General features: G+C 35.2%; 1 protein-coding gene across 1 annotated transcript; it reads right to left on the reverse strand.

The window, feature by feature from the left end:
• Positions 1-407: 407 nt before the first annotated feature.
• LOC128224310 (UPF0462 protein C4orf33 homolog) lies at positions 408-17,745 on the reverse strand. The gene is made up of 8 exons (XM_052934121.1): positions 17,566-17,745; positions 15,447-15,530; positions 13,781-13,932; positions 3,782-3,980; positions 3,195-3,252; positions 2,217-2,268; positions 1,565-1,755; positions 408-626 (listed from the first exon to the last, which is right to left on the reverse strand). The coding sequence occupies exons 1-8, from the start codon at positions 17,714-17,716 to the stop codon at positions 518-520; spliced, it is 996 nt and encodes a 331-aa protein (XP_052790081.1). The 5' UTR covers positions 17,717-17,745; the 3' UTR covers positions 408-517.
• Between the last annotated feature and the right edge of the window lie 5,265 nt (positions 17,746-23,010).

Consider the following 23,010-nt stretch of genomic DNA (forward strand, 5'->3'; position numbering starts at 1 on the left):
GTCCGAAATGGTGCCTTTTGGGCATATTTATTTTTAATTTATTTCTACCGTTATTGATATTTGAAGTAAACTTGGACAATTTTAGGGGTGGTGGGTACGCCGACCCCCTTGCATCTGCTAGTACAGTCGAACCCCATTGGCTCGAACTCCATGGGACCGGCTAAAATACCTCGAGTCTCGGGGAGTTCGAGCCAAGCGGGAATGCTTACATTCGGTTTTAAGAAATCGGTCATTTAGATCCAGTTCGAGCCAACAAGGAAATCGAGCCAAGCGAGTTCGAGCCAACGTGGTTTGACTGTAGTAAAAAGTAACGATGACATAAGCATTGCAGTAAACATAAAAACGAAGAATATAATTTTAGTTCTTTTTCTGTTTTAATGACTAATATGTTAAGAACGTAAAACGCATGACGTCTGAGTATTTAATATAATTACTACATGTAAAGTACTCAATAAAATACCCATTTGATTTGGTACTAGTATTTAATACAGTTAAAATACTCAAACACCCAAAGTGTTTATCCCAATACTATGATCGGATCCCACTCCGGCGATGTGTAGTTGGGGCTCCAGTTGTCAGGGACTATTTGTTGGAAGTCAATCGGCTGGAAGTAGTTCAGCTTGTGACTGAAATATTAATCCGCATAAGACTTTGTTAAATATCGCATATTAACTTAAGTATACATGACATTTTTATGTTTAAGTAAGCGTAATGCAGCCTCAAAGAATATATGATTGGATTCAAATTGCAAATCCCGGAACTTTATCTTAATAGATTCTTGCTAAACAACTGATTATTTCTCAAAATATACAATACTGACATTTTTATTATTCTGCTTGTAACATAGAATTTGGATTTAGAAAAAAACGTTCATATATCCAAACAAACGAATATGATAGTAAAACATGACAATATTTTAAACCATCTTTTTCTTTATATATTCTTTATCTATCTTTATCATTTATGATAATTCTTTTAAATTATTATTATTATCATTATTATTATAATTATTATAATTATTATTATTATTCATATTTTTGGGGGGATGGGAGAGGGTAGGGGTATCATTTTTATTGCATATTACGAAAACCAAAAACACATGATGGCGAGTAAAGGGATGAAAAATGAATACAATAAATGGGGTGATGTGAAGGGTAAAGCCATAGGGGCGACCAAAAGGGAAACAGCTGAAGGAGAAAAGTGGAGAGGCCAAAAGGGTAAATATGTTCTTTTAAAGGTTATAAGTATGCACATACCAAATTAATAGGACGTGGAGCGTTGCAGACGATCGGCCCAATTATTGGTTAAATGCATGCTTATAAGACTCAAGGTTCGAAATTATCTTTTGTCTACTGACACCGCAGCTGTTGAAATCTAAAGGTTCGGCAAATTTAAAGAAAAAAACTACCATCCCATTAGACAAAATATAATTTCGAGCACACGAAGTAAATATGGGAGAGGTAACTTTTCAACATATGGTCTTACTTGCTACATAAAATGTTGCGTAAAAGATTACTTTAAACTATTAAGCACAGACATCAATGAAATCATGTGAACCACTCACAAATCTGGGTCCGTGTATTTCCCGGTAGGTACTGGATACAAGGATTCGTACGTCCGTCCGTTTCCTGAGCCGTGTATGGCGTACGCGTTAAACTTGGAGACTTTTGGCGGGAAATATTCGAGGGGAATATGAGCTACGCCTCGCCACGTGTTCCCCGTGATCGATGCATGGTAGTTTATAGGCAGTTGGTCCTGAAAAAGTTAAAACGGAATTAATAATAATATGGATTATGGATTCGTTTAGTGCATATTTAAAATCATCATCGTCGTCGTCGTCGCCATTGTCATCATCATCATCATCGTCGTCGTCGTCGTCGTCGTCGTCGTCATCATCATCATCATCATCATCATCATCATCATCATCATCATCATCATCATCATCATCATCAGCAGCAGCAGCAGCAGCAGCAGCAGCAGCAACATCACCCGTACCAACAACACCAGCACCAGAAACAACAGCATCATCACCATCATCATCATCATCATCATCATCATCATCATCATCATCAACATCATCATCTCCTCATCATCATCTTCATAATTATCATCATCTTCATCATCATCACCATCATCATCATCATCATCATCATCATCATCATCATCATCATCATCATCATCATCATCAAATGTATATAATCGTTTGATTTATTTACCTTAAACATGTCTCTTTGTCCTTTTAAGAGCAGTAAAAGATGCATACCATTCCTGCAAAATGAGCACATATTTGAACTGTCGACGCTTGGTAAAAGTGTAGATAAAAGCATTGAAATAAGATATAAGAATATGTAGAAACTGGTAATTCAATAAAAGCATACATCGCTCATTGGTGAAATTGAAATCACATTATATAGAAACGCAGGTTTAGTCAAAATTCGTTGTGTCGAAGTTGTTGGGAATTCGGGAAATCTTCGAGATAACGAGCATTCGATATAACCGAAATGTAAATGTGTATTGCGTAAATCCCACCAAAAACAGAAAAAAAATCGAAATGACCAGAACCTTGAGATAAAAGAGTTCGACATAACGAGTTTCAAATGTACTTTATTGAGCCTCCAGAAAATGAAAGTAACAGATGATATTTTCCCTGAATTAATTAAAATTTCCATTGACTTCCGAGTATTTATTTTAAAGGCGTTGCAATATCAATCGTTAGATACCCAAGACAGTCCTATACCGTAAATCTCAATTCTATGGCGTACCATCTGAGTCAAGATTCGCTTAAAGCCGACAATAGAAAAGACATAGAGGTGAACTTATATTGTATTTAAAGAGACTAGACACCGAATGTTATAATAGCAAGAAAATTGATATCGTTGTGTGAGTACAACGCATTGAATCTTACTTACTGATGTATTTCATCGCTTACGACACAGCGTCAACATATTCTTGTCAACATGTAAAATGATGTATTATCAGCCTCTTACTAGCTAGCATTGAAAATTATAGGCTTGTTTTATAGAAATAATGTATTTGCGGATTTTGGGACAATCTGGTATCTAGTCCCTTTAAGGTGCACCTCTATAATTAGACCTGCACGTGTACCTAAATCAGACTGAGTTGCACCTCTAAATTCATAAATGGTTGAGTCGCGTTTTTGATAATTTCCAATATGTTTTGGTACTCAAACTCACGGCGAAAGTTCCACCTCCAAATACTGGTTTTGGTCATTGAGGAAGAAAGCTTCAGCAACTGTAAATAAAACGCGGCACTCGTAAAATTGTGTTGAGTGTACCATAATATTCCATTTGAAATACCTCGGCCCTTTTCCATCCAAAAGAACCCCGCTCGTATGTGTGCTGGTACATCGGAAGAGGTTAATCGTAATTTTTTAAAGTGACACTCTTACTCAAAATCAATACATAAACATTTATAACAACATAAATTTTGAGTGATCAACCTGATAACTACTTACTAAATAATGTAATTATGGAAACTATTAATTACTGATAACAATATTGTAACTGTGTATTTAATAGCACAAAGCGCAAAAGTATTAAATGACTTGTGAATGCTAAAAAGATTAACTGTCGTCTACTATAGTCTCATAAGGTAGAAACACCGTGTTTTATGCCATTTTCTTTTAAACTGAACTCGGTATCCTTCAAAAGGACCATTATTTTCGACATTTATTCATCCTTTTTGGAATACTAAAACAATACCATTAATTGTGGTACATTTTATCTACGAGTAAGAGTGAATCTTTAACAATAGTTAATACCTTCATAGTCCCAAAGGCCCGAATAAGTTTCACCGACAGTGGAATTCGGAGGCCTCCCTGGGTCGTTGAAATATGGACCGGAAGCGGTCAACACCAGGTGACCTGTGGGGTCAAATGGCCCTACGGTGATGCTGATGGGGTCGTGGGTGATGGGTTGCCCGTCCCACGTGGTTTGTATGCTGTAGGTGCGGGTCATCTTCTAAATAATAAATAAACAATAATCTTTATCGACCTGTCGGGGTTTAACAGTTTTCGAATGTTGATATATAAATATTTACGGCGAAACTGGTTTCAATTAATTGTCGGGGTTCTCCTTTAGAAAGATAGATATAGCATTTTATTGTGTCCTGTTCTTAAATTGATAAGCAAAGAATTTTCGATGAGTCATATTATTTTGCTGATAAGATAGATTATTTTCGTTTTCTTTACTATTTAAATAAGATAATATACGCTAAACTTTCTAGGAAACAATACACGTTATGATTTATAGGGTCCTTGATAGGCCACTCCAAATCGTTTCTATGATAATCGTGCAGGGACGGTAAGGTTTTGGCTTCCCAATAGGACACCTCCCCCCCCCCCCAACCTATTTTTATGATTTACAATCTTGCCTTTTTTTCTTTTATTATTATTCCAACTCCAGAATACAAGTTAAACAACATGATTTATACTTTAAACTAGTTCTATTGGTATTTAATATCAGAAAATGATCCATTCTGTGAGATCCCAATGACCAACAAACTAAGATACAATTTTTATTTGAACTTATATTGCAGGTGACAATCTCTATCTGACCATTTAGAATGGACTCAGGAGGCCGTGAGTTGTTTTTTTCAACGTAAGATGTAACATCGTTTTCGGGGATGTTTTTTCACGATAGCTAGATTAAGGTTTTCGTACTCAGGGTTGCCGCATACAAACAAGTTGATAAGGCTTTATGAAGAAAGCTCGCCACCGCTTTTACTTGATTTTATTTTAAAACAATCAAAAGTGACTTATCAAACTTTGTATAGTTTAATATTTAATTATGCTGTTTACGTATCCATTCCATTGTACAGTCGAACCCCGTTGGCTCGAACTCGCTTGGCTCGATTTCCTCGTTAGCTCGAACTGGATGTTTTAGGAGCAATTCCTTTTTATCGAATGTAAGCATTCCCGCTTCGCTGGAATTTCACGAGGCTCGAGATATTTTCGCAGGTCCCTGCATGGGAGTCCGAGCCAACAGGCTGTACAATTTATAATAATTAACGAGAATGCTGCAAACAGTTTTACCGGGTCACGAATAAAAGCCGACTCCGGTATACCGAGGAAAAATCCGACAACACAAGATGGAAAACTACACAATAACAATACAAAAATGTACACCATTTTAGACATTTCCTTTCTTCACTACTTAAAATCCTTTCCTAAGTTCAATGTGTCTTTAGTTTAAAGATAAGAATGATAACTGTGTGATTGTACGAGTGTTTAGAAATGTGTTTTTGCCGTGTTCCATTTTGTATGAATCTTATTCTCCCTGTGCTATAAATTAAGCATTAAGTGCAGTTTTTAGTGTTGCCCGACCTACCCTTTTTCCCACCGACCCTAATTTGTTTATTTATTAATAGCCACATGCCATTCTTTTTCTCCTGATATCCAACTTTTTGGTGTGTTTTTTTTTATTTAATATGAAAAACGTCTAAATTTAATGTATTGATTAAATACAACACTCAATTTAAATTAGTCCAGAATAAATGGCGCTGATTTTAGTGTTACGGTCATTTCAGATACAGATTTACCTTAAGATAAATGAAAATTCCCGACCTGCATACCCTATTATTTGGGGTAATGACATCATAAACAATTTCATCGGCATATTTTATTTGTGTAATAATAATAATAATAATAATAATAATAATAATAATAATAATAATAATAATAATATCGATCTGTTAACAATAATACTGTTTTCTTTACAATTGAACATCAAAAGTTTTCATTTGGATATAATAGTTGTATTATATCATTTTTTTTATACATTTTGATTCTAGAGTTTAGAACTGGTCATTACCTTTTGACTTCTGTCCTAAAATGTTGTTTTGGTTTTTTGGTTTTATACAAAGATTTAGATCTTATTATAGTCATCGTCGGATAGATCTACTCAGTGACACTACTATGGTAAGCTTCGTTGTATTAAGTATATCGGAATTAAAACCGTAGTTGGTTTATACGTATTTTATTTTTGAAAGAAACGGTGAGAAACATACGAACTATGCAGGGTCATAAACAATATCAAAATATAGAATTGGACTGGAAGATGGTAAATAACTTATAAAAGTCCTTTCCCCAATGTACTTGCTGACGATGATAAAAGTACGCTCAAATACTAATGGACCCGACTCTTAAAAATATCATGTTTCCTTTTTCAGTTTACCTAGTTTCATTTTCGGTTTGTAAGACATGTAAAACTATGACCGTTTTATCACCTAAACACACGTTGCAGAAAGTAAAATAAAATGTGTTTTGTTCGTAAACGATTTGCCAGAATGTAAATACTTGTTTAAAATACGTTTTGTTACAAGCCTATAACGAAAACATCAAGCCACTGATCGGACACTGACTACACATCCACCGATAAGGAAATTAGCCTAGATCATAATTATGTACTTAGTTTTACCTTAAATGCTCAGTGATCTATTTGTATATATATATTCATTATAACAGTATATGAAACAAACAAAAATAACAAGCCAGTTACCTCCATTCCTCAAACGTTTAAAGTTAACCAAGGTACACAGTTTGTAAACAGCACATGATAAAGATTGCACTTTCGCTTTCAAAAAAATGATAAACCACATCAAATAGAGCGTGACGTGATTTATATATAGAATTGGAATTTGCTACCGAATGATATAAACGTTATCAGCTTGTTTTCTATACATTTTATGACTTCATTACTTTGGTAGATGTATCATCACTAAATATATCAATGTGTTAGATGTGAAGAACATAAATAACCATTTATTCGTATTTTAAAATTCATTTCTGTTTTTATTTGGAAGTTGTTTTTGATTTAAGGGAGACAATTTGTTAACAGCAGGTTAAAGTGTTATGGTTCTTGAACTGCATACAAGATACCATATATTGATGTCTCGTTGTTTTTCATATATTATTTCCCAGATCTTTCAAAGCTTTTTTGGAAAGTTAAGTCATTTGCTTACTTTGGGTAAAGGAAATAAATCGGACAAATCTAAAGATGGAACTTAGTAACCAATTGTATTGTTTTTGGTACCACATGTATTGAGAAACTAAAAAAAATCATTATAATTTAAGGTCGTATTTAAAGGGGAAACAATGTGGTCGGACAGACGGATACACAGACAGACAGAATAAGAGCGTGGGGTCTGCTTGCGGTGTTTCTACGTACGTTTGTGTTTCTCTTTCAGTGTACCTTATGCCTGCAAATTTCGTGAAAATCCGTTTTTCTGCCGCCAATTTTACCGCTTATCCGCCGATTTTATGTGGTTCTCGACTTTGTTTGATCCGCTGTGATGTCACACACGTGCATTGTTTATTGATACAAGAGTCTATTTTGAAACCAAAACTTAACGAGTGTGCATGGCATCGAACCAGGGAGGTATTTTAGTCTGCGATAATAATAATTACAAAAAATATTGTCCGTTTTAATAGCTTGTTAATGCTTTTAAACGATAATTGCGCTGCTATTTTCGTGTACATCCACTTATTTAGTTAAACAGTTTAAAACAAAATATAGTTTTCTTGTTTAAGCATCCGGTCTTTCTACTGAACGGCAATAGAAAAGCGATAAAAATCAACTTTCCATTAGGAAAACAAACAAAAATATGTTTTTGTAACTGTTTGAATAGCAAATTTCTAGCTCGAATCGTCTACTGTCATTTTAATGTATTTTTCACTTGCCATCAGTGATGGGTTAACCTATGAAAGATTAAGTGTTTGTTAAAAGCTTTATTTTTTTCTATATGAATTCAGTGCCAGATCTAGCGGGAGGGCACAAGGGCCCGTGAACCCCCAGTTGACCGGCTAATGAACCATAGAAACACCTAATTTTAACTTTAAATTGATAAGAATGATGCATATGGTATACAGTCAAAACCCGGTATGTCGAAGTCGTTGGGACGTAGGTAAATATTTCGAAATAGCGAACATTCGAAATAACCGAAAACAAAATCGCAAACAAAAAAAATCGAAAAAGTTCGACATAACCAGAATGTCGAGATAACTGAGTTCGATATAGCGAGATGAAACAATATTCATATTTTCATTTTTTCAATGAAGATTAATTATCCATCAACGATTGTATATGTGTCAGGGTGTTTAACGATTGCGCCCCCCCCCCCCCCCGCCCCCAACACACAGAGTTATGAATTCGTGAGTACGCCACTGGAATTATGCGGCCAGATTGTCGTTCTCAGTGCACATTGTGCGATACCTTTCCAAATTATAGCGTCTACACAAACGAACATGGAAGTTCAGTCGAACACCGTTCGCAGGATATTTTACTTTCAGTATAAAGCAATTGGTCTTTTCCATCTATTTTTAGCCAACGAGCATTTCGAGCAAAGCAAGTTCGAGTCAGCGAGGAACTCCAGCGAAAGAGTTCGACCCAACGGGTTTCGACTACACTGTTTCTTTGCACCACTGTGTTAATAAAAACATTCCTGACATTTTCAAAAAAAAGTTAATAGCTTTACACGTAATGGCACTGATTTTCAGTATGTGTTTTTATTTTCATGGTTGATTAGACAAATCTATATATAGCTTTCCAGTTTCCGGTGATAGCCAGTGTGATTGTCCAATTAAAAGATCGTGGCTTTTAATGCCATTTAACAAACTGTTTACCTACAACGGCAAAGCTTTTAGTGCCATTTTAACATACAAAGGGCTTTTTAACGCTTAAAGCTCATAAAAAAGCAATATTTCCATTTAAGTAATACCACTCTACATTTAAAATGAATCATCGCGCGATGCGTAACGTGTTTCGGAGAAACCAACGTTTCGAAATCAAGATGAACGCACGGGTTCTTTGCATCGCAAGTTTGAAATTAGTTCTTTTCTATTTTACTCCGGTCACTTGCGAGCTTTTTGTCAATCAGCCGTCTTCGGAAATTGATGCTATGGTTCTAAGCCAGTTTGTGGAAAATGAACTTCAGTGTTCGCGACTCTGTCGCAAGACATCAAATTGCGACACATTTGCAGTTGACAACGGTGAATGCCTTCTTGGAAACGGATTGAAACTAACTGGGTCGTCGGCACTTGGAGCTGGGGTCTACCATCGAACGGCTGAGGTTTGAATTTAATTTTCAATGCTCACTTAAATCGACTTATAGCTGAAATCGTTTTATGTTTCATCTTACACTTTACACGACGCTAAATATAATTACGTTCATCCTCAATTTGTGACAAAAAAGTTGGTTTAACAGAAAATCTTATGAATCCAAGTTGCCGTGTATTGGGTTGTCATTTGTTTGTGTGTTTTAAATGTTGTCGTTGAATTATAGGTTACGAATATTCAAACAAAGGCGGCTAAGTGTCATGATGTTCTAGAGCATGTTAGCATTTTCATATATTCAGTATAAAACTCTTATTTTTTTAGTTTTATTTTTCGCTTGTATTTTGTTGGGGGTGGGGGGAGGGGTATTTCGGTCAAATCTATCAAAAATGTTTACTGATTGGTCAATATTTTCGAATAAAAACAAACTTAACCAATCAAATAGTTTCTATAAGCATGATTTGTGGACACATTTTAACGTTTTATACAATAAGCTGCAGGTCAATTGTTTCATTTTTAAGTTAAATGACGCAGGCCTACATACTTTAGTACCGCAATTAAAAATTAGGTATCGTCAGATCTACTTTTTGACATAACATGTTAAAATAATTAATGCGCAGGGGTTATAAAATGGGACGTATTGAGTTACGCGGTTTGAACTAGTGCAATTAAAAGACCACTTTATTTAAATACGTTCATAAGATTGCAACACTTATGTGAATTTGACATATAGTGGGTATCAAGTAAATATACTCAAGACTTAATATAATTTTCTATTGATTATGCATTACTAAAAGCTGCCCTCTCACAGATTTTCCGTTTTGCCAACTTTTTATTTTTTTGTATTGGAATGAGCCAATTTTTAAATAAATATCTGCAAACCAGTGGTATAAGACTTCTGACAAAAGATCGGATCGCAGATTTTCATATTTCCGTTCAAAAATCAATATTTTATGGCTAAAAGAGTTACTAACGGTTTAAGAAATATGCATAAAACATCAATTTTTGAGCTTAGATATTAAAATCTGAAGTCAGCAGTCTTATATCACTGGTGTCTATGCATTTTCGCATAAATTGGCTCGTACAAGACAAAAAATCCAAAAAAAGGTGTCGAAACGTTCAATCTGTGAGAGTGCAGCTTTAATTGAATTATTTGTTTTGTTTAGTCTTCACCAGTTGACGCGGTAACGACAACAGCAGGGTATCAAATATTCCAGTCGCAATTTCAACAGTTTGGTAGCTCTTGTTACTACGTCGCAACAAACCAAGTTCTGAACTGGAATACAGCGAGAGAGAAATGCAACAACCACTCAATGCATCTTGCGACAGTCTCTTCCGCCAGCGAACTGGAGTACCTTACTGATATATCGAGAGCGGTCTTCAACGACCACACGCGTGTTTGGATCGGAGGCCTGTTCGAAAACGTCACATGGCAGTGGGTCACCGGGGAGGCGTGGGCGTATGACAACTGGGACGATCCATCGATCTATGACTTTCCGTGTCTGGGCTTATGGTTAAAGCCAAACATTGCGCATGCGCAGTTTTTAGATACGTCATGCGGAGAAGCGTTATATTACATATGTGAACAAGACATTGTGTAACGTGCGACGACAAAGACGCAACAGATCCCTTCAGAGAAAAGCATGCTCGACCCTGAAGGGGTCCGCTGGTCCTTATATACAAGAAATTCTCAATCCGCACAGAGCCCGGGCTTTTCTAATTTGCATATTACCAACCAAGTAAACATACGTATTATGAACGTATTTCCGTCTATAACGGAATGTTATACTATTAACGCACATCCGCCGCTTACAGCAGACCGTTACAATTGCATCGTTTTTAAATTGTTAAGCTGAATTGGATCTGATACAATTTACGACTTAATCCTGTGTTGCATATACGTTAGGCATTTATTTTCATCTTATATTTTATTCTTTGATATAACATTTATGACAAATGGAATAATTACTTCATCCAATAATCGAAGCGCGAATTGTATACATTTGATCACGAGGAATACTGGTATTGTAAATGTTTGTAATATATTTTCCAGGATAGGAAAAAGCTACATGACATGAAGCAACATTTTCATGAATAAGAATGGGCCTAGTGAGCGAAGCAAACGATCTTTTCCCTAACATTAAAATGTTTTTCTTCAGGTCATCGAACTGTCTAAGAATACTACTTTATTGGCTGACACATTGTCAACGCAATCTCTTACGCAGGGAGTGTGTATCGAATGAGTGGCAGTAGGCAGACCTTTAACCCGCGAAAGTTCTTAAGAAAAGTTCCTTATGATTAACCCCAGTACTAAATGATTGCCTATCTTCAGTTGCATTGGCTGAAACTGTAGGTTGTTTTCTTATTTTTAATAAAAAGTGTGCGTATGAATGAACATCGTTGTTATGTATTTGCACGCTTTGCATTGCACGATTAGGCCCTGCCTTTTTCGTCCCCGTTTTGATATGGGGGTAAGATATAGACGAAAAGAATGGAAGCAATCTTCAATATTGTAAAATGATTTGTTTCTAACAGATATGCATTAAGGGCAGATTAAGGATTTGACGTTAGAAGGGGCGTAACTTAGGGGCGTAACCTTTTGACTTGTGCCCTTATTTCAGAACTAACATTAAACTGTTTTAGCTTGGGTTAAAGGTACTCCCCAAAGAATATTTTAACAATTTGTTTTCGAAATGGTGCATATTGGGGTGTATGTTTTTACTTTTTCGCCTTTAATAAATATAAAGTAAACTTGAACGATTTAAGAGGGGAGCGCAAGCCCCCCCCCCCCCCCTCCAACCATTCGCTAGTGTGCGTGTTGCTCTTTTTTCTTGAAAGTTCATTCGTCCTAATCTTTAGCAAACACACCGGTCACATCCTTAAGTCGAAGAGTAGCCGTCGTGCATTTTAAGTGACGAATTTCAAAATCAGATGACGTTATTCAAATTCACATGACGTCATTTTATATTTAAATATAAAATAGGGTTATTAGTACTGCGTTTTGATCCGGGAGGTTGTACGACATTCCGGATCAAAACGCAGTACTTATAACCCTTTTATTATATATATTACTGGTTAGATCACTTATAATCATATGTTGTTGTTTTTTAAATAAATGTCATTTCAACGACGCACTATTTTGTTTTATGACGTCATTTTAACATCGCGCAACGATACCTGTTATGAAGTGACGTCACAAGAGTCGAATAAGGCCGTATTGTACAGGAGTGGAATATGGACTACCGTATTTTGCGATATGTATTGCGTGTGGATTTATGATGGGTATATAATAAAGTATTTTTATTTGAAATGAAATATTATATGTTTTGTCTTCTTTTTTTAAAAAAAATAAATGATTTTCTCGATTCGTAATGAAGAATCCCTGCATACGATATTGGTTGTTAGGATGTATTTTTTCCAATAAACTAGATTTGGTTTTATATTGGTTTCCCAAACTGTGAATTTGTTGTGACATTTAAAAAACACACACACCAGTTTTATACATCATTTTATGAAAACAGAAACTGATTTTTGGAACCATCGACCCCCCCCCCCCCCCTCTGCATGCGGTTCCGTCGGTTCGTTCCATCCGAAAAATAGCCGACTTTGAAAAAAAACCGTGACGGACAGTGATACAACATGTGTGTTGAAACACCATTTAGTTGAAGCAGGCAAACGACCATCTGAGGAATCGTTGTTTTAAATGAAATAAGAAATAATGGCTACAAGTTAAAGCTCCATCATGCTGTTAAAGCTGTAAGCAAAACATGCATTTGTTACTTCAAGTAAATTTCCAAACAGCCGAAACCATTGTAACCAAAACTGAAACAATTTGGTATCACTTAAACGCCCTTAGTATATTGTTTTAGTTCAATTTAAGTACATCTAGATCGTCAAGATTGGACTCATACTTATTTGTTGTTTGCTGGTACTTATGTTAGAAGCGATCTGCGTAAAACTAATGAACAGATAAGTTTGAAAAATCCTTGATTTTTATTGGCTCAAACAAAAATGCAAACAGAATAATTATGCTACCATTTAGTAGTGACAGCAGTTTCACAAGTATTCCTTGGTGGAAAAAAGATTGACTGAAATATACTCTATAACACTGTGTTTTGGTGCATTCGTACGGATCGATCTACGCAAAAAAATAATAAACAGAATATTTGAAAAATCCTCGGTTGCAATTGGTCCTAACTAAAATTGCCGCGAAACAATATATATTAACGGCCGTTGCGTTTGCAACCGTTCTTTTTAAATTTACGTAACCAGTTAACTGCTTATCTAATATCCCAGAACCACTCTTCAAATTATTTATGACCTAATTCATATTGTGATTAAACGTCAAACAGAGTTAGAAAAAGCACGATATGTCATATGCGCTGTTTAAAAAGAATGATTTATTTAAGTTTAATGGCATGTCAAAATGTTAATAGGATAATATAATTCAAATTATAATACGATGCATTGCATAACTTTCATAGATTAACTGTTACAAATATACTGATTAATAACATTTTACAGGGGCGGTTCACGGAATTGACGTTAGAGGGGGCGTAACTTAGGGACCTGCGCCCTTCTTCAGAATTGATATTATATGATCCAAAGTGTTGTCAGGGGGTGGGGTTGGGGGGGGGGGGAGGGGGTAATATTCGAAAATCGTTTAAAAGCAAAACAGCCGAGGTGTTCCGAACGCTACCTCTACTGACCTCTATTTCGTCACAGTTTAAACACTGGACAACGTAAACCTTTCCGAGTTCATCGCACATTAGGAACTTTTTCGGGTTGTATGGGTGTTGAAAGTAGGTCAGTCTGTTAGGGTCATTCCCCGTGGTGCAAGGATTTTTGAAGTCCCAGGTTTCTGAAAAGCATTAAAATATTTTGGGTACTAATATAACTCAAACTATTGCATTAAAATCTAACATAACGGAACACAACATAACATATATTGCTAGCTTGAACGGATGGTCCCTACAACCTTCCAGGGGCCGTATTCACGAATATATTTTTATAGACTCAAACTCTGACTTAATCTAAGTCTCAGACTCAGGCTATGCTGAGACTATTTTGAATTTCGTATTCAATAACGATTTTAGACTCAGACTCAGCTGAGAATACTTTATCTCGATGATGCAAGCGGTATTTTTCGTTCATTACGTCAGCAGGTGCTCGCACGCGCAGTATACGCAATGGCAGACGGTATGTAGTTGACAGGTATTGTTGACATGTTTTTCATTAATTATTAACACCCATAGCATGCTGGGTCTTGAGTCCTAAGTTCACATTTGAGGCTAAGACATGTACGTGAATTCAGCCCCAGGTTCGAATGGTCAGTTTTGTCACCACGCCGTCGACAGGGAAGGATCCATCATTGGATGTCAGAGGGGTGGGGGATATAGTTAGTATGTTAAAAATGTTGGCAGGTGGTTTGTGGGTACTCCCCAAACGAAGATTAATAATTTCTTGTGCGAAATGGTGCATTTTGAGCGTATATTATTACTCATTTTCTCCGATAATGACGTAAAAGTAAACTTTGATAATTTTAGTGGAGGGGGGGGATGGAGGTAGCGCCGGGTACACCCAACCCCATTGTCCGCTATGGTTGATAACTTGATCCGTTAACGTAAACGCCAACTCGCTTGCACTCTCACAGATTGACAGTTATGGGTTGTTCTTTTTTTAATTAAAGCAGCTGATTTTGGCATCAGTTCCTTCAATTTGGTCATATAAGATAACTCACCAAAGAACAAATCTCAAATGATTACAAAACTGCCGATATACTCATTTTCCTTAACGCGTTAGTAAAACGTTTAGCCTTGAAACATCAATTTTTGAACGTAAATTTATACGAAAAAAACTGCAATCTGATCTTTAGTCAGTTGTCCTATAATACTAGTTTCCAGACAATAATGCAAAAATGGGCTCATTCTCATACAAAACATAAAACAAAATATGTTTAAACGGTCAACCTGTGACATTCTACACTGTTTTGAAATTTTAGCCTGCTCTCACTTCCAAATTAAACGTAAGCGCACACAGGGCTGAGGCCCAGTCATTTCCGAAATGAATTATTAACGCTCGCATGCAATTTGGAGCACTTTTCTGAAAATCTCCAATTATCTGTTACTTTATATCCCTTTTAAGCATATACATGTAATAAAAAGAAACCCAAAATACGTTTGTTTAAAGGTTAGATCGCAATAAATTTCACATCGTTTACACCAAAAGTAAAAAAGAATATGGCTATACCAAAGGTGACATATATCGACGTATAGCATTTGGTGATCACTCGGCGAACTATAAAATGACCTTACACTGATACAAATACTAATCCTATGTGTATGTTTCCACCAGCAGTAAGGATAGTGAACATACCTTTGCAGGGATCTGGGTACTCGGCAGTGCACCTCGGAACTGCAGTTTCGTTATAGGGATCTTCCGTACAATCCATAGTTAACGCTGAAATACAGACAAAAAATTCAACACACTTGGTTTGACGTTTATGCTAAAACGTATGAATTGATGCAAAGGTCGTACAGGTAATATTTCTCAACCTCTGAATTGATGCAAAGGGCGTACAGGTAGTATTTCTCAACCTCTGAATTGATGCATGAAGCGTACAAGTAGTCTTTCTCAACCTCTGAATTGATGCATGAAGCGTACAAGTAGTCTTTCTCAACCTCTGAATTGATGCATGAAGCGTACAAGTAGTCTTTCTCAACCTATGAATTGATGCATGAAGCGTACAAGTAGTCTTTCTCAACCCATGAATTGATGCATGAAGCGTACAAGTAGTCTTTCTCAACCTATGAATTGATGCATGAAGCGTACAAGTAGTCTTTCTCAACCTATGAATTGATGCATGGAGCGTACATGTAGTTTTTCTCAACCTATGAATTGATGCAAAGGCCGTACAGGTAATATTTCTCAACCTCTGAATTGATACAAAGGCCGTACAGGTAACATTTCTCAACCTATGAATTGATGCAAAGGCCGTACAGGTAGTATTTCTCAACCTATGAATTGATGCAAAGGCCGTACAAGTAGTCTTTCTCAACCTATGAATTGATGCATGGAGCGTACAGGTAGTTTTTCTCAACCTATGAATTGATGCAAAGGCCGTACAGGTAATATTTCTCAACCTCTGAATTGATAGAAAGGCCGTACAGGTAGTATTTCTCAACCTATGAATTGATGCAAAGGCCGTACAGGTAGTATTTCTCAACCTATGAATTGATGCAGAGGGCGTACAGGTAGTATTTCTCAACCTATGAATTGATGCAAAGGCCGTATAGGTAGTATTTCTCAACCTATGAATTGATGCAGAGGGCGTACAGGTAGTATTTCTCAACCTCTGAATTGATGCAAAGGGCGTACAGGTAGTTTTTCTCAACCTATGAATTGGTGCAAAGGGCGTACAGGTAGTATTTCTCAACCTCTGAATTGATGCAAAGGGCGTACAGGTAGTTTTTCTCAACCTATGAATTGGTGCAAAGGGCGTACAGGTAGTTTTTCTCAACCTATGAATTGGTGCAAAGGGCGTACAGGTAGTATTTCTCAACCTATGAATTGGTGCAAAGAGCGTACAGGTAGTTTTTCTAAACCTCTGAATTGCTGCCAAGGGCGTACAGGTAGTTTTTCCCACCTATGAATTTGTACAAAGGGCGTACAGGTAGTTTTTCTCAACCTATGAATTGGTGCAAAGGGCGTACAGGTAGTATTTCTCAACCTCTGCATTGACACAAAGGTCGTACAGGTAGTTTTTCTCAACCTATGAATTGATGCATGAAGCGTACATGTAGTATTTCTCAACCTCTGAATTGGTGCAAAGGGCGTACAGGTAGTTTTTCTCAACCTATGAATTGGTGCAAAGGGCGTACAGGTAGTTTTTCTCAACCTATGAATTGGTGCAAAGGGCGTACAGGTAGTATTTCTCAACCTCTGCATTGACACAAAGGTCGTACAGGTAGTTTTTCTCAACCTATGAATTGATGCATGAAGCGTACATGTAGTATTTCTCAACCTCTGAATTGGTGCAAAGGGCGTACAGGTAGTTTTTCTCAAGCTCTGAATTGATGCATGGAGCGTACAGGTAGTATTACAGATTGACCGTTTATACAACTTTTTTACTTTTTTTTTATCTTGGAGTGAGCCAATTTGTTTCGTGAGTGTCTAGAAACCAGTTATAAAAGACTGCTGACAAAAAAAAAAAATCGCAGTTTTTCATCTTTAAGGTCCAAAATTGATGTTTTATGACTAAAAGCGTTACTATTAAATGCTGTACGTAAAATGAGTTAAAACATCAACTTTCGAACGTAAATATGAAAAACTGCGATCTGATTTTTTGTAAGCACTCTTTATGATTTGTTTCCAGACATTAACGCAAAATTTGGCTCATATCAAGACAAAAAAAATAAAAATAAAAAAAAATAAAAAATACATAAAAAATACGTAATGGCTAAATATTTCGTAATTTTGAAAGTTGTATACTTACAAAACCTGGATTTATGCCGCAACGCCATAATGTCTGCTACCGAGAGCGGCCCGGTCGCCTGACCAGTCACCTGTCCAATAACTGTTTTCATGCCGACACTCATAAGAACTAAAAAACCCATGTACGCTATAGTGTTCAAATATTTAGCCATCGTTATAAGAATTGCTTAAAACAGTATGTAATAACTGAAACCATTTAACATACGTCAACGGATATCATGTTTGGCAAAATGAATCGGACCGTTTTACTGCACGTTATATATAGGTAGTTGTCATTATACGCTTCCAAGCATACACATGATTATATGACACGTTTTCTTCCTCTTTTAAGCCGAGATCTTAATTGAGGACACTGTGAATAATGCATCACTAATTGATACTCAAATTTGTTTCTGTGATTAAAATACAGATATGAATATTATTTGCATTAAAATACCTGTCTTCGCAACGACAGGCAACCCATTCAAAAATCCTATCTTTATATTTATAACATCTTAAAGGGACTAGACACCCAGATTATACCATTGCAAGAAAAAAAGAAAATAGTCAAAATCTTGCATAAAATTGATGCCGTTGTGTACAAGGCATTTAATCTTACTAATGTACCACATCGCGTACGACACATGCATCTGTCGCATTTTTTTGCAAATTTGTATAATTCGAAATTAAATGGGTTTTACTACCACGTAAATCCCAGTGAATTTAAATATACACACAATAAGCTGGGAAACAATTCTAGGCTTGTTTTAAGAAAATGCTGTACTTGCTTTTTTACCATCGTATGTCTAGTCCCTTTAAACTTAACAATAAGATTCAAATTCACATATCACATTCAGAATGCTTTTTGAACAGAACTCATTAGGTATGATCAAGTCTGGTAGCTTTTCACTCAATACGCCCTTTCGGTAGTTCTTATTACTTCGCCATCTTTTGACCTTGGTGTTTTTTGTCTTCTGGTGTTAAGGGTCATTTTGAGTATCTGGCCCCAGCTTCGAAAAGTCTTACTTGAAGTCGATATAGCCGAAATATAAAACATGTCTGACTAAACCAAGTTCGACGTTAGCAAAAATCGAGATAACAAAGTTTGACATAGTGTGTTACAAATGCAGTTTCTTTTTTTATACATCCGACCATATCATCATAAACAAACAATCTCTTATAACCCTTAGGCAATATGTAATGTTCTTAATAGCCCGGTTACCAGAACGGTCCGTTAAAAAAGACACGTCCAAAAAAAGGCCCATTTCTAAAATAAAAAAATAAAAAAAAAACATACCAAACTTATTGCTAGATCATCTATTTTGTATTTGATAATTTTCCTTCCTTAAAAATACTTTTTTGTGATGCTAGGACTCTCAGTCCTTTGTTTGAACTGTTTGGCTTTCTGAAAGTTCCCTTTATTATTGAATAAAAGAAAAAGTGCTTTATCAATAAGTGTATGAACTCGGGAGTTATTTATATCGATCATTATCACTGTGTGGGAATGGACACCGGATATAGCCCAAAAAATGGTAAGTAAACAGACAATAATGCAGTTGTTTTTCTTTACCAGAGGTAAGATCTTGCCATGTTAACGCATATCTACTATATCCACAAATGAAGCAAGTGTTTGAACTAATAGCTGAATGCTAAATTTGGCCTATGGTATTCTTTAAAGTGTGTACGATTAAATAGACATCGAAAAATGTTTCTGCAAATCTGATATGATCACCTTAAAATTTACAGAATTTAGACAAGTATTGTTATTTTTAGGAAATATATCGAATAAATAAAATATCTGAATCGAAGGATTTCACAAGCATCAGCTCAACTATTATTTTATTGTAAGAAATGGCAATGTAACTTTTAAACCGTTAAAGATATGCCCTTAGAAATGTTCACAGTACTGTACTGGGGATATCCTTATTATGTACCGGGGATATTTTCAAAGTTGAATAATGTGTCCTGGTGACAAAAATTGATAGTAACACTGTTAATATACAATATACATGTATGTATATTTCGAACTTTCAAATAATCTGCAAAAAGTGAGAGCACAATTTTATAAGGAATTATTGAGCAAACTTCAGTAAACAATGAGTTTGATCCATTCTCTCCTAGATGATCGTATATATGCAAGCTGCTTAAATATCAGGGTTGATCACAATACATACTTTCTCACTGAAGAGAACAAGCAGAGACCATTATTCTGTTCTATGTAATAGTAACATCGACCCAAGCTAAGAAAAAAGCTTCACGTGTTCCAAGTTTGATCACAATATCTCATTCCATACTGATGGATTTCTGTTTACATAAACGTACCTACTTGATTCAAAAAGCAATTATGTATATATGAATAAAAACATCACATAAAATCTACGGCCATACGTTTTGTACACCTCAATAAATCAGATTAACGGCTTTTTTTAGATATTAGCGACTCGAACGTTGTTCTTGCAATGCTTGTGGGAAACACATCATGGTTAACTAATCTGTATAAATGAAACAGTTTTAAGTGCAAACAGATAAAAAACAAACATGTTTTTTGCTCTCATCCCTCGATATGGACAACATCGAACATTTTCCCTCGAGCTAGAGAATAGGTAAATGGCCGTAATCATTATCACAGTCTCGTTATTCTAAATACATCATTACTTTCCTCAGTCCACTTAATAGCTATCCCCTGTGCAGTAATTTATTTGCTTAAACTATCCCCAGTACACCGCCAGGGCATCAAACTGTATGGATATCTCCATAACAACAAAAGATATCGTATTGATATCTTACACATAAGTAGATAATATAATTACAATGAAATCGCTCGATTCAGTTTTTATTCTTATTATTTTATAAATCGTACCACATAAATGAACATTTGTGAGCGATCATGCAACTTTCGGCGAGAATTGGGCTATTATACAAAAGAGGAGACACATTTCCATCTTATTCGTATATTACACAGTATCAAGTTATTCAAAACTCTTCGATTTTGATAAATATATCACCATAAATTACAAAAAAATGATAGAAAACTGTCCATGTGTCAAAGTCAAACGCTTATCGATTTATCACTTTTTGAGCTATATCCGGTGTCCGTTCCTTTAGGGTGATTATAACAATTTATATTGTTTTGAGTAACCTTTGAATTCGTAATGGATTTAACAATTTACCTATGATAATTAATTCGAAAATTATATATGACATTAAACAGATGTCGTTTAGCGAAATGATGTATATTTCGTGCGACACTGTTATTCAAAATCATTACATACACATGTACAATAAACATAATTTTTGAGTGATAAACCTTTTACTACTTACTAAATAATGCATTTATGGAAAGTATGGATTTCTGATAACAAGACTGTAACCGTGTATTTAAAAGCTGATCACGCAGTAATATTAAATGGTTGGTGAGTACTGAAAATTCTACAGTGATCTACTATCGTCTCATAAACTTTATAAGGACCACTGTTTTTGATATTTATTCATCCTTTTCGGTGAATTTAAACAAATGTATTAATTGTGAAAAAAAATCTCATTTGGGAGTAAGAGTGCTTAGTTAATAAAAACGCGATGCTAGGACTCCAAGTTTTTTTATTGGACCCGTGGGATTCCTGTAGGTTCCCTTAATTATTGTTTAAAGGAACAAGTGTTTTGTTTTTAAGAATATGAACTTGAGAGTGATTCATATTGATCAGTATAACAAATTACATTGTAATGTTTAACCTTTGAATTCGTGATGGATGTAACTTATCTATGATAATTAATTCGCGAAGTATATATGACATAAAACAGATGTCGTTTAGCGAAATGATGTATACTTCAAGTGAAACTCCACATGTACAGCAAAAATAAATTTTGATTAACCTTAAACCACTTACTAAATAATGCATTAATGGAAAATGTATTTAAAAACTGAATACGCATTAATATAAAATGGTTGGTGAGTGCTGAAAGATTTACTGTGAGTTACGATCGTCTCATAAGATAAAAATACAGTGTTTTCTGCACCTTTCTTTCAAATTAAACACTATATACTTCATAAGAACCACTGTTTTCGACATTAATTTATCCTTTTCGTTGTATTTAAACAAATGTATTAATTGTGAAAAAAATCTTATTTGGGAGTACGAGTGCGAACTCCCAGTTCTTTGATAGGACAGTTGGGATTCCTGTAGGCTCCTTTAATTATTGAATAAAGAATCAAGTGCTTTGTTTTAAAGTATATGAACGCAAAAGTGATTCATATTGATCAGTAAAACAAATTACATTGTAATGTTTAACCTTTGAATTCGTCATGGATTTAACTTTTCTATGATAATTAATTCGCGAATTATATAAAAAAGAAAACAAATGTTGTTTAGCAAAATTATGCATATTTGAATAATATAATCATTTAATTCGGCATAATTTAAGGGAAAACATGTTTGTTACTATCGGCATAAATGAAGGGAAAACATGCTTCTTACTATCGGCATTATTTAAGGGAAAACATGCTTGTTACTATCGGCATAATTTAAGGGAAAACATGTTTGTTACTATCGGCATAATTTAAGGGAAAACATGCTCGTTAATATCGGCATAATTTAAGGGAAAACATGCTTGTTACTATCGGCATAATTTAAGGGAAAACATGTTTGTTACTATCGGCATAATTTAAGGGAAAACATGATCGTTATTATCGGCCTAATTTAAGGGAAAACAGGCTTGTTACTATAGGCATAATTTAAGTGAAAACATGCTTGTTACTATAGGCATAAGTTAAGGGCAAATATGCTTGTAACTGTCGGCATAATTTAAGGGAAAACATTCTTGTAACTATAGGCATAATTTAAGTGAAAACATGCTTGTTACTATAGGCATAATTTAAGTGAAAACATGCTTGTTACTATAGGCATAATTTAAGTGAAAACATGCTTGTTACTATCGGCATAATTTAAGTGAAAACATGCTTGTTACTATAGGCATAATTTAAGTGAAAACATGCTTGTTACTATAGGCATAATTTAAGTGAAAACATGCTTGTTACTATAGGCATAATTTAAGTGAAAACATGCTTGTTACTATCGGCATAATTTAAGGGAAAACATGCTTGTTACTATAGGCATAATTTAAGGGAAAACATGCTTGTTACTATCGGCATAATTTAAGGGAAAACATGCTTGTTACTATCGGCATAATTTAAGTGAAAACGTGCTTGTTACTATAGGCATACTTTAAGGGAAAACATGCTTGTAACTATCGGCATAATTTAAGGGAAAACATGCTTGTAAATATTCTCGGATTCAAATCTATTATGAAAGAGAATAATGAAACAAAGCTAGTTAATGTTAGCACATTTGTCATGACAATATGTAAAACACTGCAAACACCACCTAACATGGACTATATCTCACGTCAATAGTATATTTATATCCAAACCCTTAAGGGCTCAATGATTCCAATGTGTACTTTGTTAGATTTT

Source organism: Mya arenaria, chromosome 17 (assembly GCF_026914265.1).
Source record: "Mya arenaria isolate MELC-2E11 chromosome 17, ASM2691426v1".
Classification (NCBI taxonomy): Eukaryota; Metazoa; Mollusca; class Bivalvia; order Myida; family Myidae; genus Mya; species Mya arenaria.